Genomic DNA, 20,431 nt, shown 5'->3' with positions numbered 1-20,431 from the left:
GATACTTCAGCCATGTTATGAGAATGAATGATAGCAGATACGGGAAGATATCACTGCTTGGAGGAGTGCACGGGATAAGGTGAAGAAGGTCCAAAAAACTCTGGATAGACAGCATAAAGGAAAACTGTAGAACCTTGGATATGACAATAACACAACATCTAGGACTAACCAGGATAGGAACAACTGAAGAACCACCACAGGGCTGTCCGTGCATGCTTAAACATTGCCAGGGCATAGATGATGTTGATGATGATGATGATGATGATGATAATGGTTATGATGATGATAAATCAAAAGTGGAGTGAAAGAGAGTCACTGAAACAATATAAAGTCAATCTGAAAAAAGAATGTTCATGATAATCTTGCTATGGCTGAGGTCTGGGTTTTCCAAGACCGACATAGCGGGGTGAAATGCTGCTTAAGATTCCAAAACACCTAGTATCCACTTTTGACATCACACAATAGGTCTTTTAAAAATAGTATCTGCTAATGTAATGAAAGTGGCCCTTCATATCAGACTCCAACGATCAAAACTGAATTCATAGATCTGATTTCTGCAGGGGCTCTCAGTCAAGTGTTTGTTACTCATTCCAGTGTATAATCTGATGAAAGCAATTTTTCATAGTGCAACCTTTCAGAGAATGGATAGCCAGGTCCTTGGTCAACTAGTTTCATCCTAATATATATCTTATTTTTCAGTCTTTTTTTAAAAAATTATTTATTTAGTATTTATGCAATACTCTGCCTGCATATATGCCTGCACAGCAGAAGAGCGCACCAGATCTCATGATAGATAGTTGTGATGTGCTATGTGGTTGCTGGGAATTGAACTCAGGACCTCTGAAGAGCAGCCAGTGCTCTTAACCATTGAGCCATCTTTCCAGCCCAAATACATATCTTTTAACAACTTGAAAGTTAATGGGCATGAACCCTATAAATTCTTCTCTGGATATTGTTTCTTAAAACTCAACTATTAAGAAACCTAATGATGCTAATCCATCTTTTATCCCTTATAAACTGTAAGAGTGGAAGACTGCCAGCTCCAGCAGACCTCAAGGTCAGAGATGAATGTGCTGTGAGGGTCAGACTGAAAATAGTCATACAGATGTGGAAACTCTTTCATGAAGCTGAGAAGCCCACAAAGCAGGCTATGTAAAAATCTGTACAAAGTTAAGAGTATTGTTACTCATAGCTTCACGCAAGGCTAAGAGTCAAGATACTAAAAAATGTCTCAAAGAACTAGATAAGCATGATAGACCAACATATCTGCTTTTAACTGTCATTTAATGTAATACTAAGAGGACTGTTACTTCTTAGGGAAAAACGAGAAAAGCAAGAAACAAACACAAATACTGGATTCACTAGGGATAATTCTTAGGGGTAAAGAACATTCAATTCAAAATGTTTCAAAAATATACCATAATGCATCCATATGCAATTGAGTTCAATGTACAGACAAATCAATTACAACTTCAATGCAACGTACTTTGTTACAATGGATTTAGATCAGTAGGTTCAACAGGGGCATAATCTCAGGTTTTAGATCCTCTGAATGTGCCCTTTACTATATTTCAAAGTGTAATTTTTGATTTTTACGTTACAGAGACAACTTTCACTTTAAAACTATCAATACATCAGAAATAGAAGACCACCTATAACGAGAAGGTAATTTAGATATTTTGAATAATCCATTCCTTTTTATTTTTGCTGAGAACATCTAAGAACAAAGCAATTGTAAGAGGGACCGCTGTATTCGATTCAGTTGAATATGCAGTTTCTCAGCAAATTTCTTTTAAAAATAGACCTTAAATCTGAATTTTAAGTGAGACTTATTGCTAGTATTGTAACCGTGAACTCTATTGATGTAAGAAAATTGGTCAGGTATATCAAAAGGATACAAAAATGTATAGATAATATAGATATGCCAGAATGTAATCACTTGAGTGCATTCTGACTATATCTGTAATTGCTATAGATACAAGAAATGCTCTATGTATGCTTATTTTTCTCAGTACTCAATATGGCATTATATATGTTTATATATTATATATTTTAAATATATTGGTGTAGAACGCTCTTCTGTCTGTGTTGCTTTCATTGGTTAAATAAAGAAACTGCCTTGGCCTTTTGATAGGGCAACACTTAGGTAGGCAAAGTAGACAGAACTGAACGCTGGGAAGAAGGGCAGAGGGAAAGCTGCCATGGAGCTGCCAGGTCAGACATGCTGAATCTTTCCCGGTAAGCCACGACCTTGTGGTGACATACAGATTATTAGAAATGGATTGAATCAAGATGTGAGAGTTAGCTAATAGAGGCTAGAACTAATGGGCCAGGAAGTGTTTAAATGAATACATTTTCTGTGTGATTATTTTGGGGGTTAAGCTAACTGGGTGGCAGGGATGAAAAGCAGGTCCTCTCTCCTTCAACAATATATATTCAAAATGTTGTACATCATGATGCAAATACTCAAAACTAATCAAGACATTATTGTGGAATAGAACACTCCCAATAGGTAGAAACACATTGATATATAACTCCAGTGGCTTATCTATCATGACTCTAGAAGAATTTCCTACATGGCAACACACAGGCACCGTGATCTCCCAAGAACCAGAGAGTAAACAGAAACCAAGGAACAAAACACCCACTCAACAAAGACAAGAGCAGATATCAGCCCTTAGAAGTATAATCTTTCCAACCCCAGATGCCTAGATGCCAGTGTAACAGCAAAATCAATAACAGCCAGGACACTATGTCTCCATTAGCACCCAACAACCTACCACAGCAGATCCTGAATATTCCAACATGATGAAGCATAATAAAAAGACCTTAAAACAGCTTTTTGTTTGTTTGTTTTCTGACTGTGATAGAGGAACTGATTAAGTCCTTTAAATAAATCAATGAAAATCTCAGGAGATCTTGTTTATTTCCCCTTCCCCAGGGTATCCATGTATGCCTCTCTTAGAAAATTGGGGCTGGGGAGGGGGAATAAGGGAAGGTGGAAGGGGGCATGGAGGAGAAGAACATGAGGGAATGGTATGGTCAAGATGGGGGAGGACAGAGGGAGAGCAAGGAAAGAGACACCTTGATTGTGGGAGCCATTATACAGCTAGTGTGAACCTGGCACCAGGGAAATTCCCAGAAATCCACAAGGATGACCCCAAGCTAAGACCCTAAAAATACTGGAGAAGGTGCCTGAATTGGCCTTCCCCTGTAACCAGATTGATGACCACTTTAATTATTATAATAGAACCTTCATCCAGCAAGTGATGGAAGCGGATGCAGAGATTCACAGCTAAACATTGCACTGAGCTCCCAAAGACCAGTCCAAGAGAGGGAAGAGTGATAATATGACTAAAAGGGTCAAAGCCGTGATGGAATACCCATAGAAACAGCTGACCTAAGCTAGTGAGGCCTCACTTACTCTGAACTGACAGAAGGGGAACATGCATAGGACCAAACTAGGACCTCTGAATGTGGGTAACAGGTATGTGGTTGGGGCAGTCTTTGTGGCCACTGGCAGTGGGACCAGGATTTGCTGCTAGTGCTTGAACTGGCTTTTTGGAGCCCATTCTTTTTGGAGGGATAACGTGCTCTGTCTAAATATAGAGGGGAGGGCCTTGTTCCTGCCTCAAAGTGATATGTCAGAGTTTGTTGACTTCCCATGGGAAGCCTTTCTTTTTCTGAGGACTGGATGGGAGTTGGGGGGGGGGGGGAGCATGAGGAGCAGGGTGGTATAGATATGTAAAATGAGAAAAGATCATTTTAAAAATAAATTAAATAATTTAATAAAAAAGAATATAATCCAAAAAATAAAAAGAAATCAGAGAAAAAACAATGGAATGAAATGAATAAAAAAATTTCAAGCCCTGAAAAGTAGCCTAGAATTATAAACTGAATCAATAGAAAACTCAAATTGAGAAAAATATAAAAATGAACAATCTAGGAACTATACCAGGAACCACAGAGACAAGCATCAAGAAAAGAATACAAGAGATGAAACAAAGACTCTCAAGCACTGATGAGATGATAGAAGAAATGGATACATCAGTCAGAGAAAATGTTGAATCTTAAAAAAAAAAAAATCCTGGCACAAAATATCCAGGAGAACTAGGACATTAAAAAATGACCAAATCTAAGAATGATAGGAATAAAGAAGAAGAAACTCAGGTCAAAGAAAGAATACTATCAAAAGAATCATAGAAGAAAATTTCATGAACCTAAAGAAGTAGATGCCTATCAAGGTATGAGAAGCATACAGAAAATCAAATAGATAGGATCAGAAAAGAAATTCCTCTTGTCACATATTAATCAAAACACTAGACATACAGAACAAAAAAGGAAAAAAACTATTAAAAGCTGCAAAGGAAAAAGATCAAGTAACATATAAAGGCGGACCTAATAGAATTACATCTGAATTCTCAGCAAAGACTCTGAAAGGCAGAAGGGCTTGAACAGGTATGCTACAGACTCAAAGAGACCACAGATAGCAGCCCAGACTACTATACCCAGATAAATTTTCCAACACTGTACATGGTGAAAATAAGACAGACCATAATAAAATCAAATTTAAAAAACATCTGCTTACAAATACAGCCCTACAGAACTTTGCTAAAGGGAAACTAACTACACTCAAGGAAACACGGAGAATAAATAATCCAAAAAGAGCTAAATCAAAAGAGGGGATATACACAAGCACATGCAAACACACACAAACACAGAAACATGACCACAACTACCAACAACAGAAACAAAATAACAATCACTGGTCATAGATATCTGTCAACATCAATGGTTTCAATTCTCCAATAAAATGACACAAACTAAAATAGTGAATGTGAAAAAAGGAGCCATCTTTCTGCCGCATCCAAGAAACACACCTTAACATCAAGGATAAACATCACCCCAGGGTAAAGGATAGAAAAAAGGTATTCCAAGCAAATGCACCTAAGATGCATGTAAGTTTAGCCATTTTATTATCTGACAAAATAGACTTCAAACAATAGCTAATAAGAAAAGGTATATAAAGACACTACAATCCCACCTAAGGAAAAACCTACCAAGAGGACATTACAATTCTTAACATCTATGCCCCAAACACAAGAGCACCCACATTTGTAAACGAAACATTACTAAAGCCTAAATCACATATTGACTCTCACACATTGATAGAGGGAGATTTCAATACTCTGTTCTCACCAATAGGCAGGTCATGTGGGCAAAAATTAAGCACAGAAATGCTGGAGCTCTCAGACATTATAAACCAAACAGATGGACCTAACAGATATTTACAAAACATTTCAACAAAGCATAAATGAATATATATTTTTATCAGTAAATCATGGAAATTTCTCCCAAACTCAGTCACAAAGCAAGTCTCAAAATATACAAGAAAATGAAATAACAACCTACATCCTATTTGAACACCAGCTCTGATTAAAACTGAATATTAACAATAACAGAAACAATATAAAGCCTACAAACTCATGGAAAATGAACAACTTACTATAAAATAAAAAATAGGTCAAGACAGAAATTCAGAAAGAAATTAAAGATTTTTATAGAATTTGAATATATAAAATACCCAGACACAATGATGGCAGTTCTAAGAAGCAAAACCATAGCACTACATCTCTACATAAATAAGCTGGATAGATCTCATAATAGCAATTTAACAACATACCTGAAAGCTCTAGACCATAAAGAAGAAAGCACACCCAAAGAAATGACAAAAAATAAACTCTGTGCTAAAGTAAATAAAATAGAAACAACAACAACAAATTACAAAGAATCAATGAAATAAAAAAGTGATTCTTTGAAAAGATCAGTAAGATTGACCAACCCTTACCAAAATTGGCTAAAAAGCATGGAGAGAATTGCCAAATTAACAAAATTAGAAAGTGGGGAGGACATAACAGACACAAAGAGAATCCAGACCCAACAAAGAAGGAGAATTACAGACAAATTTCCCTTAAGAATATAGGTGCAAATATTTTCAATAAAATTCTTGCAAACTGAATCAGATAACTTATAAAAGAAATAATCCACCATGACCAAGCAGGCTTTATCCAAGCAATACATGTATGGTTCAACATATATAAAACCTCCATGCAAAAGAAAAAAACTGAAAGACAAAAACCACATGATCATCTCATCAGATGCCGAAAAGACCTTTGACAAAATCCAACACCCCTTCATGATCCAAGTCCTGAAGAAATTAGAGGTACAAGGGAAATACATAAATATGATAAAGACAGTTTACATCAATTACATAACCAACATTAACTTAAAGGGAGAGAAACTCAATGAAATTCTACTAAAATCGGCAACAAAACAAGAGTGTCTACTCTCTTGATATATATCAATACAGTACTTAAAATCTTAACTAGAGTAATAAGAAAACTGGAGGAAATCAAGGGGATAAGAACTTGAAAGGCACTGGGTAGAGGCGATGCACACATGTAATACCAGCACATAGGAGACAGATGTAGGAGGATCTCTGTGAGTTCGAAGCCAGTTTGGTCTCTAATGAGAGTTCTAGGACAGTCAGAGCAACACAGAGAAAACCTGTTCTCTCTCTCTCTCTCTCTCTCTCTCTCTCTCTCTCTCTCTCTCTCTCTCTCTCTCTCTCTCTCTCTCTCCCTCCCACGGTCCTGAGGTAAAAACCACAAAATACAGGTTAAAAAAATCAATCAATCAAACAAAACAAATGTGCTATAAAATTACTCCTAATGACATGTTGGTATGTTCCCAGACTGTGGAGAGAGAGAGAGAGAGTAAAAATTCCATCAGGAAACTTCCACATCCTATTCACACTTTTAGCTATTAACTTGATAAAAGATTAACTCATAAAAAATCAGCAGCCCTCCTATATACAAATGAAAAATGGACTATGAAAGAAATTAAGAAAACAACACCTTTCATAATAGCCTCAAATAATATAAACTATCTTGGAGTAACTCTAACCAAGCAAGTGAAAGACTTGTATAATAAAAACGTCAAGTCATTGAAGAAGATATCAGAAGCTGAAAAGATCTCCCATGCTCAAGAATTGGCAGGATTAATATAGTAAAATATGGCCATCCTACCAAAAGAAATCTACAGATTCTCCAGGCGGTGGTGGCGCACGCCTTTAATCCCAGCACTTGGCAGGCAGAGGCAGGCGGATCTCTGTGAGTTCGAGGCCAGCCTGGTCTACAAGAGCTAGTTCCAGGACAGGAACCAAAAGCTACGGAGAAACCTTGTCTCGAAAAATCAAAAAAAAAAAAAAAAAGAAAGAAAAGAAATCTACAGATTCAACACAATCCTTCATCAAAATTCCAACACAATTCCTTATAGATCTTGAAAGAAAAATTCAGTTTCTTATGAAAACACACACACACAAAATGAGTATAGCTAAAACAATCCTGAATAATCGAAGATCTTCTAGAGGTATCATTATCCCTAATTTCAATTTATACTATAGAACAGCATGGTATTGAAACAAAACAGATATGTCAGTCAATGGAATCAAATTAAATCACATAAATTCACACACCTATGGACATGTGATGTTTGATAGAGAAATTAGAAATATACATTGGAATAAAATAGCATCTTCAACAAATTGTTGATTGCTTATTGCTTATCTTTAATGCTAAATTGTTCTATTTACCACTAAGTATTCCAGAGTCGGATGTTGGGTTGAAAACCTGCTAGATCACAGAGGCCAAGAAGCAACCAACTAAACTTCCTTTTTAGCTGGAGACCCAGCAAGAGGGCATCTCTTCAGCTGTCCCAAACCAAAAAGACCAAGTCCATTCCTACTTTCCCTGTGTGTTTCTCTATCCATCTCCCTGGCTCCTCTGAACTCTCTAGAGCTAATTCCTGTCAATTTGTTGCTGGCTCTGCCCCTTGATCCAAGGTCGATTTTAATAAGACAGTCTCAAGTCTTCATAGTATGAACAAATGGTGATGGTCCAGTTGAATGCCTGCATGTAAAAGAGTGCAAACAGATCCATATTTATCGCCCTGCACAAAACTCAAGGCCTAGAGAATCAAAGCCTTCAACATAAAACCAGTTACACTGAACATGATAAAAGAGAAAGTGGAAAAGGTCCAGCTCAAGGTCCAGCTGTACCACTCTTGGGCATAAACCCAAAGGATACTTCATCCTACCACAGAAGCACTTGCTCAACCATATTCATTGTTGCTATATTTATAATAGTCAGAAATTAGAAACAACTTAGATGTCCCTCCCCTCTACAGAAGAATGGGTAAAGAAAATGTGGTGTATTTACACAATGAAATATTACTCAGCTATCAAAAAAATACATCATGAAATTTACAAGCTAATGGATGGATCTAGGAAACGTCATCTTAAGTGAGATATTCCTGACTCGGAAAGACAATTATAGTGTGTATTCACTTATATGTAGATATTAGCTGTTAAGTCAATGATAAGCAAGCTAAAAGTCATAGAACCACAGAGGGTAGGTGTAAGTAGTGGACTTGAGGGTAAGATCGATCTCATCTCATTAAGAAAAGGAAATAGAATAGATAGTTGAATGGATGGGGGAGGGGCTAAAATAGAATGATCAAGGGGGAAGAAAGAAGAGGAGAGAGGGAATATGGAGAGAGATGGCTAACATTAAGGGACATTCAAGGGGTAGTATGGAAACCTAGTAAAGTATAAACCTCCTAAAATATATACATATATGAAAGCAATCTAAAAGAAATTACCAAATAATGAAGGAGACAGTCTTAACTAGCCATCTCTTGTTACCAAATTAAGCTTACAGAGTAATATTGGGTTACATATTATTAAACTATTGGCCAAAGGAGTCCCATAGGAATCCCAAACACTTCAGACTATTGTCAAGAATATAGGTCCACAAACTGACAGCAAGGCTCCATTGCTGAAGACACCTACACAACTCAATGAAAATGAAGACACTGAGCTGGTGCCTACATAGAGTCTTCGCCCCTGAGTCCTATTGTCTTTGGTATGGGAAGGTACTCTGCAAGCTACCAGAAGAGGATGTAAACACCAGGCCAACCACAAATCCTTTGATCAACAGTGGTGCCCTGCCTGTAAGGTATGCTAAGGTAATGGTGGCACAAAGCTTGTGGGAGTAATTTACCAATACCTGATTTGACTTAAGGCCCTCTCCATGAGATGGAACCTATACACAACACTGCTTTGGTGACCAAGAACCAAAGATTAGATCCCCCATGGTCCTGAGGTAAAAATCACAAAATACAGGTTAAAAAAATCAATCAATCAAACAAAACAAATGTGCTATAAAATTACTCCTAATGACATGTTGGTATGTTCCCAGACTGTGGTGTAGGAGGTTCTTCTATCTATGTGTTGCTTTCATTGGTTGGTTTTTGATTGGGCAGCACTTAGGTAGGTGGAGTAGACAGAACTGAATGCTGGGAAGAAGGGAGACAGATAGCCGCCATGAAGTTGCCAGGTCAGATACACTTCTCAGTAAGCCACAACCTCATGGTGATACACAGATTAATGGTAATGGGTTAGATCAGGATGTGAGAGTTGGCCAAGATGAGGCTAGATTTAATGGGCCAGGCAGTAATTAAATTAATACAATTTTTGTGGTTATTTCAGGGGTTAAGCTAGCCAGGCAGCCGGACTCAGCCTGCTCCTCCATACTACAAGATTGTGCCTTGCTCATCAAAGAAGTTTCCTTCTGCAGCAGATGGGAGCAAATACAGAGACCAGACATTATGCTAAGAGATATACCTTGGAACACACAGCTTTAAATAGGATTTATCTATTAAATTCTGCTCCTCAGGGCTCAGGCAATGCCACAGAAGGGAAAATGAAAACAGAGTTAGAGCCAAAAAAGGTGGAGGACACCAAGAGACATTTAAAGAACCTTTAAATCAATTTCATATGAGCAAAGGTCATATGAACTCACAAAGACTGGGACAACATGCACAGGGCCTGAAGAGGTCTGTATTAGGTCCTCTGTATAAATATTATGTTTTTTATATTAGTTTGGTGTTTTTATGGTATTCCTGAGTGCGAATGATTGAGTTTCTGATTCTAGTGCCTTCTCTTGGGTTCTTTTCCTTCTGTTTATTTATCTTGTCCAAATCTGAAGTGATAGTTTTTGTTTTATCCTATAGCATTTTATGTTGTTAATATTTTATTATTATCCTTGAGAACACTCTGCTTTCTAATGAGAGACAGAAAGAGTGTGAATACGAAGGTGGGGAAATATGGTGGGAAGGAACTGGTAGGAGCAGAGGAAATTCCCGAGAAGCCATAATCAGAATATATTATGTGAGAAAATAACCTATTTTCAATAAAAGGGAAAAAAGAAATATGCCATGATTACTAGGTCTAATATTCTTTCAAATAAAATTGGGTATACGGGAACTTGGGAGAAGGCAAGATAGATAAACACTTATGGCAAAATCCTGGGGACCAGAGTTAATCCCAAGCAAATGCAGAAAATTTAGGCAAGAGAGCTATCCTGCCTGTAATCCCATTACTAGGGAGTCAGAGATGAGAGGTTCCAGGATGAGCAGACTAGCTAAATTAAATGTAGTTAAGCTCTAGATTTAGCCAAGGATCATGCCTCAATAAATAAAGTGGGCAGTGATCAAGGAAGACACTAGATATTAATTTTTGATCTACATAGGCATCTATATGTGCCCACACACATGTGAAAACACAGACACACATGCATACACTACACACACATATTAATAATTAGCTACACTGAAGAATATAAATGCAATATATGAATATTTTAGAACATTCAAATACTTTAGGGTACAAAGAAACACTCTGAGACCCAGTTAACTTAATCCAGAAAATTCCTCACAGGCATAGGCAGATGTTTGTCTCCGAGGTGTTGGTAGATTCTGTCAAGTCGGCAGTCAATATAACCCAACAGAGAATCTGTGATCACATCTGTTTGTTCTTAAAGAGACACTGAAAAAACACACTCACAATTGGGGAGCTAAAACATGTACACAAAAGGGAAGACAAGGATTCCGATACCAGCTTATATCACTGTCAGCCTATGGCTCTCCAACTTCATTTAAATGTGTCTATACATACAAAAGGAAGTAAATTCTAAATATTTCTATGTGAAATCTTTTTCATATTTCACTTCAGTATGTATCAGGGCACACTAGTATTCCAAGTCTCAGTCATCTGTTATTACAGAGACTTTTAAATAGCAGTAGTGAACTCTGCATATGAGTATCAGTTTGGTTCGTTTTAATAGGTGTATTTTTTTCAAAACATGGTTTCAAACTGATCTAAATATTTTATTATTTATAAAGGCATTAGTTTAGTCACAAGTTCTGACCATTTCAAATAATATACAATTCATATTCTTACAAATTTTTACATATGTGCCAAGATTTCTGCATAACACATTCCTACAAATGAAACCATTGGTTGGAGAGTTCTTTGACAAGCATATTGTAATTAGAATCTGACTGCTCCTTGGAAGCCCATGTTGAAAGGGCCTTATCTCAGCCTGTGTTGCTATTGACAGTGGTGGGACCATTAAGCTTGCTATACAGCAATTTAGGAAGAAGCTAGGCTACTAGGATGTGTTAGCAAGGAAGGGGATAAATAGGACTTTGGAGTCGTCTCTATTTTTCATCCCCTAGCTTCCATGAGGTGAGCAAGTCCTATTATGAAGGACTACCTCTTCACACACCCCAAGTAATATGGCCAACTGAAGGTGAACTTGAACCTCTAAAAACTGTGAGCAGAAATAAACCTTTCCTTTATTTTTTTTTTGAGATTTCTTGGGCTTGCTTCAGCAAAATGAGGCTTTGAACCGTCACAATGAATTACGTTCATATGTATAATTACTCATATAATTTTAAGAGTTTTTGTTGATTCCTACTTTCATTGTTTAAATTAGCATATAAAAGCTTCATTATGGTATTTTAAGCATAATTGTCTGTTGTTGATCTTCCCACAAGCGTCTTCAGCTCCCTGACCCTCCTGCCTTACCCTTCCACCCCAATAGTTCTTTTCAACTTTGATGTCACGTGTCCTATGGTCCTTCCTTATTTCCTCATTTCCTTGACACCTTTTTTTCTTTTAATATTCTTCTTTCTGGTTTCATGAGTCTCTCTCTCTCTCTCTCTCTCTCTCTCTCTCTCTCTCATTGACACACATGTATCTGCTTTGAAAGCTAGTACCCACATGTGGAAAAGAATAAACAGCAAATACCCATAAGACTTGAAAGCCACTACGGAGTTCTGTGCACGTATATGTTCATTGCTGCTTTATTCACATCAGCAAGGAAATGGAGTCACCCTACATTGTTCATCAGCTGATGAATGGCCCATAAAAATGTGCTACGTATATACAATATGCTTTCATTCAGTCATAAGAAAATGAAACTTGGAAATTTGCAGGAAAATTGATAGATTTGTTATTTTAAAATTTTAGAAAACTGTTATTTTAAGTGAAGTAACTTAATTTCAGAAAAAGCACTTTTAATTTGATATATTTAAGCAACTTTCTAGTACAAAAATTCCACCAATGTTAATAGAATAACCATATTTACACATCAAATTGAAATATATATTTACATTTAAGAGAACACAACTTCAAAATTATTGATTCTTTCAGCAATTTGCATCATGTCGTCTAAATACACTGCAGTATTGTGTAATATTTTTGTGACTAGCTGGAGGATCAGTAAGATTTGTTTTGCTGAGAAGTGTACAATTTTTAATTCCTAAATTTAAGGACTTATTGATAATTTGTTGTATATAACAAAGGCCTAAAAACGTTGTGTTTATCTTGTCAGTCTTTACATTTTGAACAGTTTAGCCAATTCTGTAATTTACTTTAATTGTTTGATTATGGAACCAACAGCCTCTTAAGAAATGGTATGTGAGACAATGTTATGGTTAGAACCTAAATGTGTCCCCCCAAACACAGGTGTTGAAGGCTTGCTCCCCAGGTGTTGGTGCTGTAGAGAAGCGGCAGACACTTTAGGTTCATGAGCCAAGATGAAGGAAGTTCACCTTCTGAGACATGTCCCTGGGGATGTGGTGATACTGAGGCACTGCCCTGCTCCTCGGCCTCTTTCATCCTTTTCAGCTTCCTTGAGTGGAACAGGTTCCCTCCCGGATCTGCCTCCCATCACGGGCCTGAGAGAAAACAGCCAAGGGGCCGTGGCCGGACATCATGAGTCAGAATCAACCTTCCTCCTTTAAGATGGTGTTCTAAGTGATTTTGTCACAGTGCCTGAAACTCAACCATACATAGACTGGGGACTACTTTATTAAAATTTTATTTTGAAGTAATTGTAGACGCATATGCAATTGCAATAAACTGTACAAGAAATCTCTTATTTCCATGTTCCCAAGTCGGAATATCATGTAAAATACAGAATAACACCGAGACCAGCATATTGACACTTGCTCAGTCCAAACGCAGAGATCATTGCCACCACTCTAAGAACCCCCATGTTGCTACCTTAGGGCCCTACTTGCTTTGCTCATTCCTCTCTACACCTGAAAATCAAAAGGCTGTTTCCTGTTTTTATGACTTTTTTTTGTATCTGTGTGAAGGTGTCAGATCCTCTAGAACCAGAGCCACAGACAGTTCTGAGATGCCAAGTGTGTTCTGGGAATTGAACCTAGGACGTCTGGAAGAGCAACCAGTGCTTTTAGCCACTTGAGTCTTCTCTCCAGCTCACCTTCTGCTAAGGAAGGATATTTAGACACCACAATCTGGGTACCACCTGTGTTCATTGCTACTTGGGTATTGCATTTCCAGTTTCTTTTTTTACTATTTTTATTTTTCCATTCAATTATTTACACTTCCTTCCCTCTTCCAAAGCCCTCCTGCTCCCGCATAACCCCTCCTCCCTCTCCCACCCTGTTTAAGAGAGGGCAGGGAACCCTGCCCTGTGAGAAGTCAGTTTCTCACAGTAAACAGAGTAAGGATAAAAATGTGGTACAAACGCCGTAGCATAAGTAAAATCTCCAAATCTACTGAAAGTCCTTAGGTTACACAGCACTTGCCATTCCACTCTAACATTCAAGCTTTCTCCACTTCTAATCTCTGATTTATATCTTCATCTGGGAGGAAAAAATGGCTTTCATGATTTTCAATAAATGCGATTCTTTCCTTAATACCTGTATCACCACCACCACCCCCCCCCCCCCGAATAAAAAAAATCATCTGGTCCTGCCAAGTGATTGCTCCGCTCAGCTCCTGAATCAGGTCCACATATCCTCAAGGTCACCTGCCCAATTTAGCTGTGCTCATTGCATGATTCTGCCTGACGGCTGATTAATTTAAATAGTAAGGAAATAAAGAGGGCCATAGTATTTCCAAAATCCCATATTTCCATTGATCACAGACTGGGATTGGTATGTAAAATAAAATAAAAGGCTGTTTTAGAAAAATAATAAGAGCATTTCAAACACTGAGATACTACTTGCATCTTCAAATATGTTGGTAATGTTTTTGAATGCTTATTTTTTTTTTTAATCTTCTTTTGCTGGGGCAAGGAGTGCTCAGGAATGACTACAGATCTTGTGTATAAAAGACAAGTGCTTGCCCAGTCAACTACATCCCCAGCACTACTTCATTATTTACTTATAAACTAATTGAAAAGAAAACACCACAAGGTAGAAATGAAAAATAAATGTACTAATAACCTAAAGCATATTAAATGCATTTAAAGATTATTTTAAGGTAAATCAATACAAATGTATTAACTTTGGCTTTGGAAAATGTTATTCAAATGATCATCTTACCTTATGTATGGTTCTCTAACTGTTTCAGGATTATAAAGATTAATATAAATTTAGAAACAAAAAAAACCTTTATCACTTCAAGAACTGAGAGGAAATCTCTGACAAGAGTTGCTCCAAACACATATTGGCTTATTATTAACTTGAAGACTTTCTAAGTATCATGCTGGTATTTTTATGACTTCTCCCTTGGAAGCATTTTATTAAAAATTACATTTTTACATTTATCTTTCAGAATTATATGGGCATAGAGCTCACCTCTTGAGTTTAGCAAGGGGTGACTTTTTTATCCTTCTGTACCCTTTATAGCCATATGCTAACCACAGCCATCAGCATGTGATATGGGATTCCCCTCTGCATGCTGTGAATACCATTGGTTAATAAAGAAACTGCTTTGAGCCTATAGCAGAAAAGGGCAGAAGAGAGTTAGGTGGGGCAAACTAAACTGAATGCTGGGAGAAAGAAGGAGGAGTCAGAGAGAAGCCATGTAGCCCCACCAGAGACAGATGCCAAAACTTTACCCGGTAAGCCACAGCCTAGTGGCAATACGCAGATTAATGGAGATGGGTTAATTTAAGATATGAGTTAGCTAGAAATATGCTTTAGCTATTGGCCAAATATATTGCAAATAATATAGTTCCTGTATGATTATTTTGGGGCTGAGCAACTGTGAACAAACAAGCAGGCTCCCACAAGAACCATGCATACATCTCCACAGACAGGATAGCTTCCTAATAAGAGCAGGGTATGCTTTTCAGACTATAAAGGATATTAAAAAAGAAAAGTCATGAGCTTGGGAAGGATAGAAGCAGACTGAAGTTTGAGCTTCCATAAGTGTACGTACCAGAGATGAGCAAGCAATACTACAGTGTAATGTACAAAGATGGGTCTGGGGAAGCCCAAGATTTGGTCCTGAGTCTAAATCACCCTGTGTGCAGCAAATTAGTTCATACAGATTTAGGCCATATAAGTAATGGGACAGTGAATTATAAGCATGATGAGAAAGTGACTCCAGTCTACTTGGAGAAAGACCACATTCAAAGACGTACACTGAGTTTGGCTGACTGCACAGTCAGCACACATAGACTTGAAATTTCTGTGAAAACACATGAGTACCCTTACTACTTTTTGAACTAGCTCAGGATGTCATACTCTTTGGTGAAAGCAGAACCAATATGCTTGGCTATCTTGAATATCTTTCCAACCAGTAAATAATTACTGTATATTTAATAAAAGGGGGAACTAAAAGTGCATAGCTCTTTGTGTGAAAAATGAGGGATGTTGCTGTTCCACATCACATAATCTCTCAGGAGCTAATTTAAATGGTTTCTACTAAAGACAAAAGGGGCCAGTTTAATTCCCTAAGCAGGTAAATGTCAAGCAATTCAGGTACAGAGTTGTTTTTTTTTTCAGGTACAGAGTTTTTAAGTACTGATTTTTTAAAAGATATTAACATGCTGGCCTTGGGGTTCGATACAACTCTCTTCACACCACACATTTATGTATGTTACAAAACTACTTCACTTTTGTGGGACATGAACCATTTTATACCTTTCCAGTTAAATAAAAACTTAGATGTAAATTTTAAAGTGAGCAAAGTCACAGTTCTATGGGATCACAGCTCTGTAAAACACTCTTTGCAAACCAAATGCCCAGGTGACACACTGCTTGCCTGCCTTTAAAAAGCCAAAGGGAAAACTGAAACTATTACATGCTACATAACTTTCAAAGTTTGAGGAATGCAAGTCATTTTATCTTGCATGGGCTCATAATCTTTTAAAATATCATCACTTGGGGCTCTTATGCAATGATTTTTAAAGCATGGTTTGCAATGCTTCAAACTGTTTTAGGTCATGTTTAAAGGCAGTTTAAATGTATATTCCTATATGACTTCAAATTAAAGTTAGCTTCAATTTATTTTGGAGGTGGTGAATGCAACATCTTTTAATCATCACACATAACAAATTAGCAGTGATAAAGCCAATATTAAGAGATAAACTAAGTACAGAAATTGAATAAATAGATTTCAAAGTTTTAAAAAAAATCAATCCTGGAATAGTGAGGCATGCTTTTAATTCCAGCATTTGGGAGGTGGAGGCAGGTGGACCTCTGAAAGATCAACCTGGTCTACAAATGAAGTTCTAGCCAAGGCAGCCATGACTACATAGTCTTAAAAAAATCCAGAAAATCCAGTCATTCTCACCCTTGGGAGGAGGTTATCTTTCCTATTTGATATTCTTTAAATAACTTTGATAAACTCCCTTTAAAGTGTTTCACTGTATATAGCTTTCTCCAAACATTCCTCACATACAAAGCCCACAATGGGACACACTGCCAGATACTGCATGTTTTGACAACTGAGGAACCCTGTGTCAGTACTTGGGCCTCCAGACAACATTGTAGGTGATAAGTATGGGAGTTGCCTATTTTGATTGGTGGTTTGTCAAAGAAAATTTTAAGTTTCCATTATTATTTCTCAAAATGTGGTCCAAGAATTGTAGCGATCTATTGTACTACTCGTGATGGTCCACATCCCAGGGACTCTCCACTGAGGCTTCCAAGTCAGTTCTGAGAATCACTGAGTCACAGGAATTTGAGATCGTCAGCATCCATCTTGTATTTCTGTACTCTGGGTTTTTTGTTTGTTTGTTGCTGTTAGGTTTGGTCACTTGGGGGGGGGGTTGCTGTGACAGGTATTTGTGACAGGTATTGCTCTCCACCTTTGACTGACCGGGTAACTATGGTGATCATCTCTCTGCAGCCGCACAAGTGCCAGTATGGCCACTGTGGGCCACCACATCTGACTACACTGATTTCTAACTCGAGGAGAAACATCTGCTCTCAGAGCCAAGCTCTAGCACCATGACTGCCCGAGCATCTGCCCCACCCTGCCCTTAGCAGAGAACTTACCGTGCTTTTTTTCCTCCCTTCAGTGATGGAAAGTGCTCATTAATCCTTAAAAATTAGCTACTCATCACTTCAATCCAAGCTAATGGGGATTATGTAATGGACGTGCAGTACAAGAGAAGGCTTAGAATTTTGTTGGGTTTGGGTGAGGAGAGAGAAAGCTTTTGTGAAACAATTTCCTCTGTCACTTAAAACTCTTCCGTGGGGAATTAGCTGCTGAGCATTAAAGGGGAGGAGACAACTCGTAAATACCAACCTGAGCTTCTTTCCTAATTACGCAGAAGGTTAATTCCATTATTATCACTTAGAAAGAAGGATGGGAGTGTTGAAATAAGTGAGAGAGCTGTCTCTTAGAGAAATTCACTTATTTTTCCATGGCTAATGGAGCTTTAGATTCCAGGTTGCCAGTCGGCAAATACAGTCTAAATGTATTCATGCGATTATTTTGATGCAATTTATATACTATTCATCATTCTGCTTCTACCTTTCTGCGCTTTACTGATATGAGGCGTGTGTAACTTAGAAGCATTAAACTAAGCATAAAGAAAGGGTTCTAGAGGCTCACACGACTGGAGGGTACCGATTTAGCAGAAGCAAGATTTCCATTGCCAACATTTTGAAACCAACAGAATATTAATAGAGCCGCAAGACTTTGTGGTCCTGTTAAAGGAGTTTTTGTAGAACAATGCTACAACACTTCTAGATATTACCACATTAACTTAAGGTCGGGCAGGAAAACTTTAGGATTTCGCAAAGCTTACATATTTGAAACCTGTTCTCCCCAGGGAAAAAGACTTATTTGATACACACACACACACACACACACACACACACACACACACACACACACACACCATGAGTCCTTTCAAACTAGGCCATTAATTCGCATCATTTTTTCTCTCTCTTTCTCTCAGTCTCTCTCTCTCTCTCTCTCTCTCTCTCCTGCCCTGGTCTGCAAGAAGCACCTCCATCCTCAACACCAATAATAACCCCCCTTTCCCCTTTCTCCCCAACTCTTCGAGCTAAGAGATCTGCAGCCGTTTTTCAGGTGTGTGTGTGTGTTGGAGATCAGTTGGTCCCTTCTCTGGCTCCCCTCTAGTGGGTGCTCATCTAGGATAGTGGACAGTGAGAGTAAGGAACCCAGGGCTTCCCTCCCTGATGAGCCTTGCCACCTGAATACCTGACCCCACCCCCAACCGCCAGCACTGAGCAAGCAACCTGCGGTGCCCCCAGTGAGTACCCAGCTTTCTGCCCCTAGGTCGCAGTTTCCCTCTTGCTCCTGCTCTTTTTCCTCCCTTGTGTTTTTGTCACCAATTATTTAAAGGCGAAAAAAACAACTCAAGATAGTCTCCTTCTCAGAAAACAGGCATGCTTTCCCCAAATCCTTCCCTCCCACCTTGTTTCCACCTTTGAACACAGGTAGGGGCAGCTAGGCAAAGGGTTCTAGTTTCAAGCACAGATCAGTATCGGGTTCCCAATGGGCCAGCTTCCCTCCGGTTCAACGTATTCTTTCTCTACTGGGCACTTCCTCCCCCTTTTCAGGCCCTATTCTGCCCATATTTATATATAAAAAAAAATTTAACATGCAAGATAGTGTGAATTCCAGGTGTGTGTGTGTGTGTGTGTGTGTGTGTGTGTGTGTGTGTGTGTGTGTGTGTTAGTCTGATGGTGTGCATATGAATTGCCCGTCTCACTCTGTGCGAGCCCTACCATGTTGGTAGTAGATGCAGGACAGTCGGACGGCTCCAATTGTCCTGCTAGGCTAAGGGTGGACCCTCCGGAACTCACCTGTCTGCGTCCAGGTAACTGGCCAAGTGCCCTCTGGGCCGCGTTCCAGAACAGCTAACCAGGCAGTGCTCCCTCTCCCGCGCATTTGCTCTGCACCCCACCTCCAGTTAGGGGGATTCTGATTTTATTTCTGCACCCCAACCCCCAAAGACAGCGGGATCGTTGCCCACCAGGGCTCCTTACCTCAAACAGAGGACCGATCTTGTTTTTCTCCAGGTAAGCCTGGATTCGGGTTTGTTGACGAGACGCCATGGAGAAATAGATGAGAGAAGACAGTGCCCCTTGGCTGGCGACAGCCCCTCCTTTGCCCCCAAATGGACTCGGGACAGGAGCTCTGGAGCCTGGGCTCCCTGGCACAGCGGTGGGCAACAACCGGGTAAGCGGTGAGCGGCGAGCCCCGAAGGGAGCAGGGAGCAGAAAGCAGGGAACCCCAGCGAGGCTCTGCCAACTCAAGCAACTCCGAAGCGAGGAAAGAACTCCATAGCGTCCTGCAGCTCGCGCCCACCGGCTCAGCTTTCCGCAACGCGGCCGCCGCGGGGAAATCGCGGGCAGAGGCTCGTTTGTCCTCTGGGCGGCAGCAGCAGGAGCCGGTGGCGGTGGCCAGAGGCGAGTGTCTGTGCAGCGCCTCCGGTAGCTCAGCTTGGGGACATCGGCAGCCGCAGGGGTGGCAGCGCGCGGAACCGCCCAAAGCGCGCCACGGTGTGCGCCCAGCTCCTGGCTGCCAGGAGCCAGTACCCAGGCTGCTCCCCGAGGCGGTGCTGGCTCCCTAGCGACAGCGCCGCTCAAAAAGCCAATGGTAAAGGTGCTTCTTTCAAAGTGCACATAAATCTGGTGCTTGTTGGCTACTCCTTGGCAGCTACAACTGCAGTTTCAAAGAGGATGATCCTCATCACCCAGGATGATCCTCTCCTGAGAGCCTGCTCTGCCTTCACTAGCTGAGAAAGAGAGAAAGCCAGAAATTAAAGCTAGTGGG

General features: G+C 39.3%; 1 protein-coding gene across 9 annotated transcripts in view; it reads right to left on the bottom strand.

Moving 5' to 3' along the window:
- C5H8orf34 (chromosome 5 C8orf34 homolog) overlaps positions 1–20,201 on the bottom strand; it is a 374,916-nt gene extending 354,715 nt beyond the window's left edge. For 3 of the 9 annotated variants that reach the window (XM_075971377.1, XM_075971379.1, XM_075971380.1), the window contains exon 1: positions 19,642–20,190. In XM_075971377.1, coding sequence (XP_075827492.1) covers positions 19,642–19,710 — 69 coding nt within the window. In that variant the 5' untranslated portion in view covers positions 19,711–20,190. Of the gene's footprint in view, positions 1–10,838; positions 10,897–19,458; positions 19,549–19,641 lie in introns of those variants that run through there. The other 6 variants (XM_075971373.1, XM_075971372.1, XM_075971376.1 and 3 more) reach the window with 4 other exon arrangements.
- Between the last annotated feature and the right edge of the window lie 230 nt (positions 20,202–20,431).

The sequence above is a fragment of the Microtus pennsylvanicus genome, chromosome 5, assembly GCF_037038515.1.
Source record: "Microtus pennsylvanicus isolate mMicPen1 chromosome 5, mMicPen1.hap1, whole genome shotgun sequence".
Classification (NCBI taxonomy): domain Eukaryota; kingdom Metazoa; phylum Chordata; class Mammalia; order Rodentia; family Cricetidae; genus Microtus; species Microtus pennsylvanicus.
The sequence above is the reverse complement of the archived record's forward strand: the minus strand, read 5'-3'. Positions and strand labels throughout refer to the sequence as shown.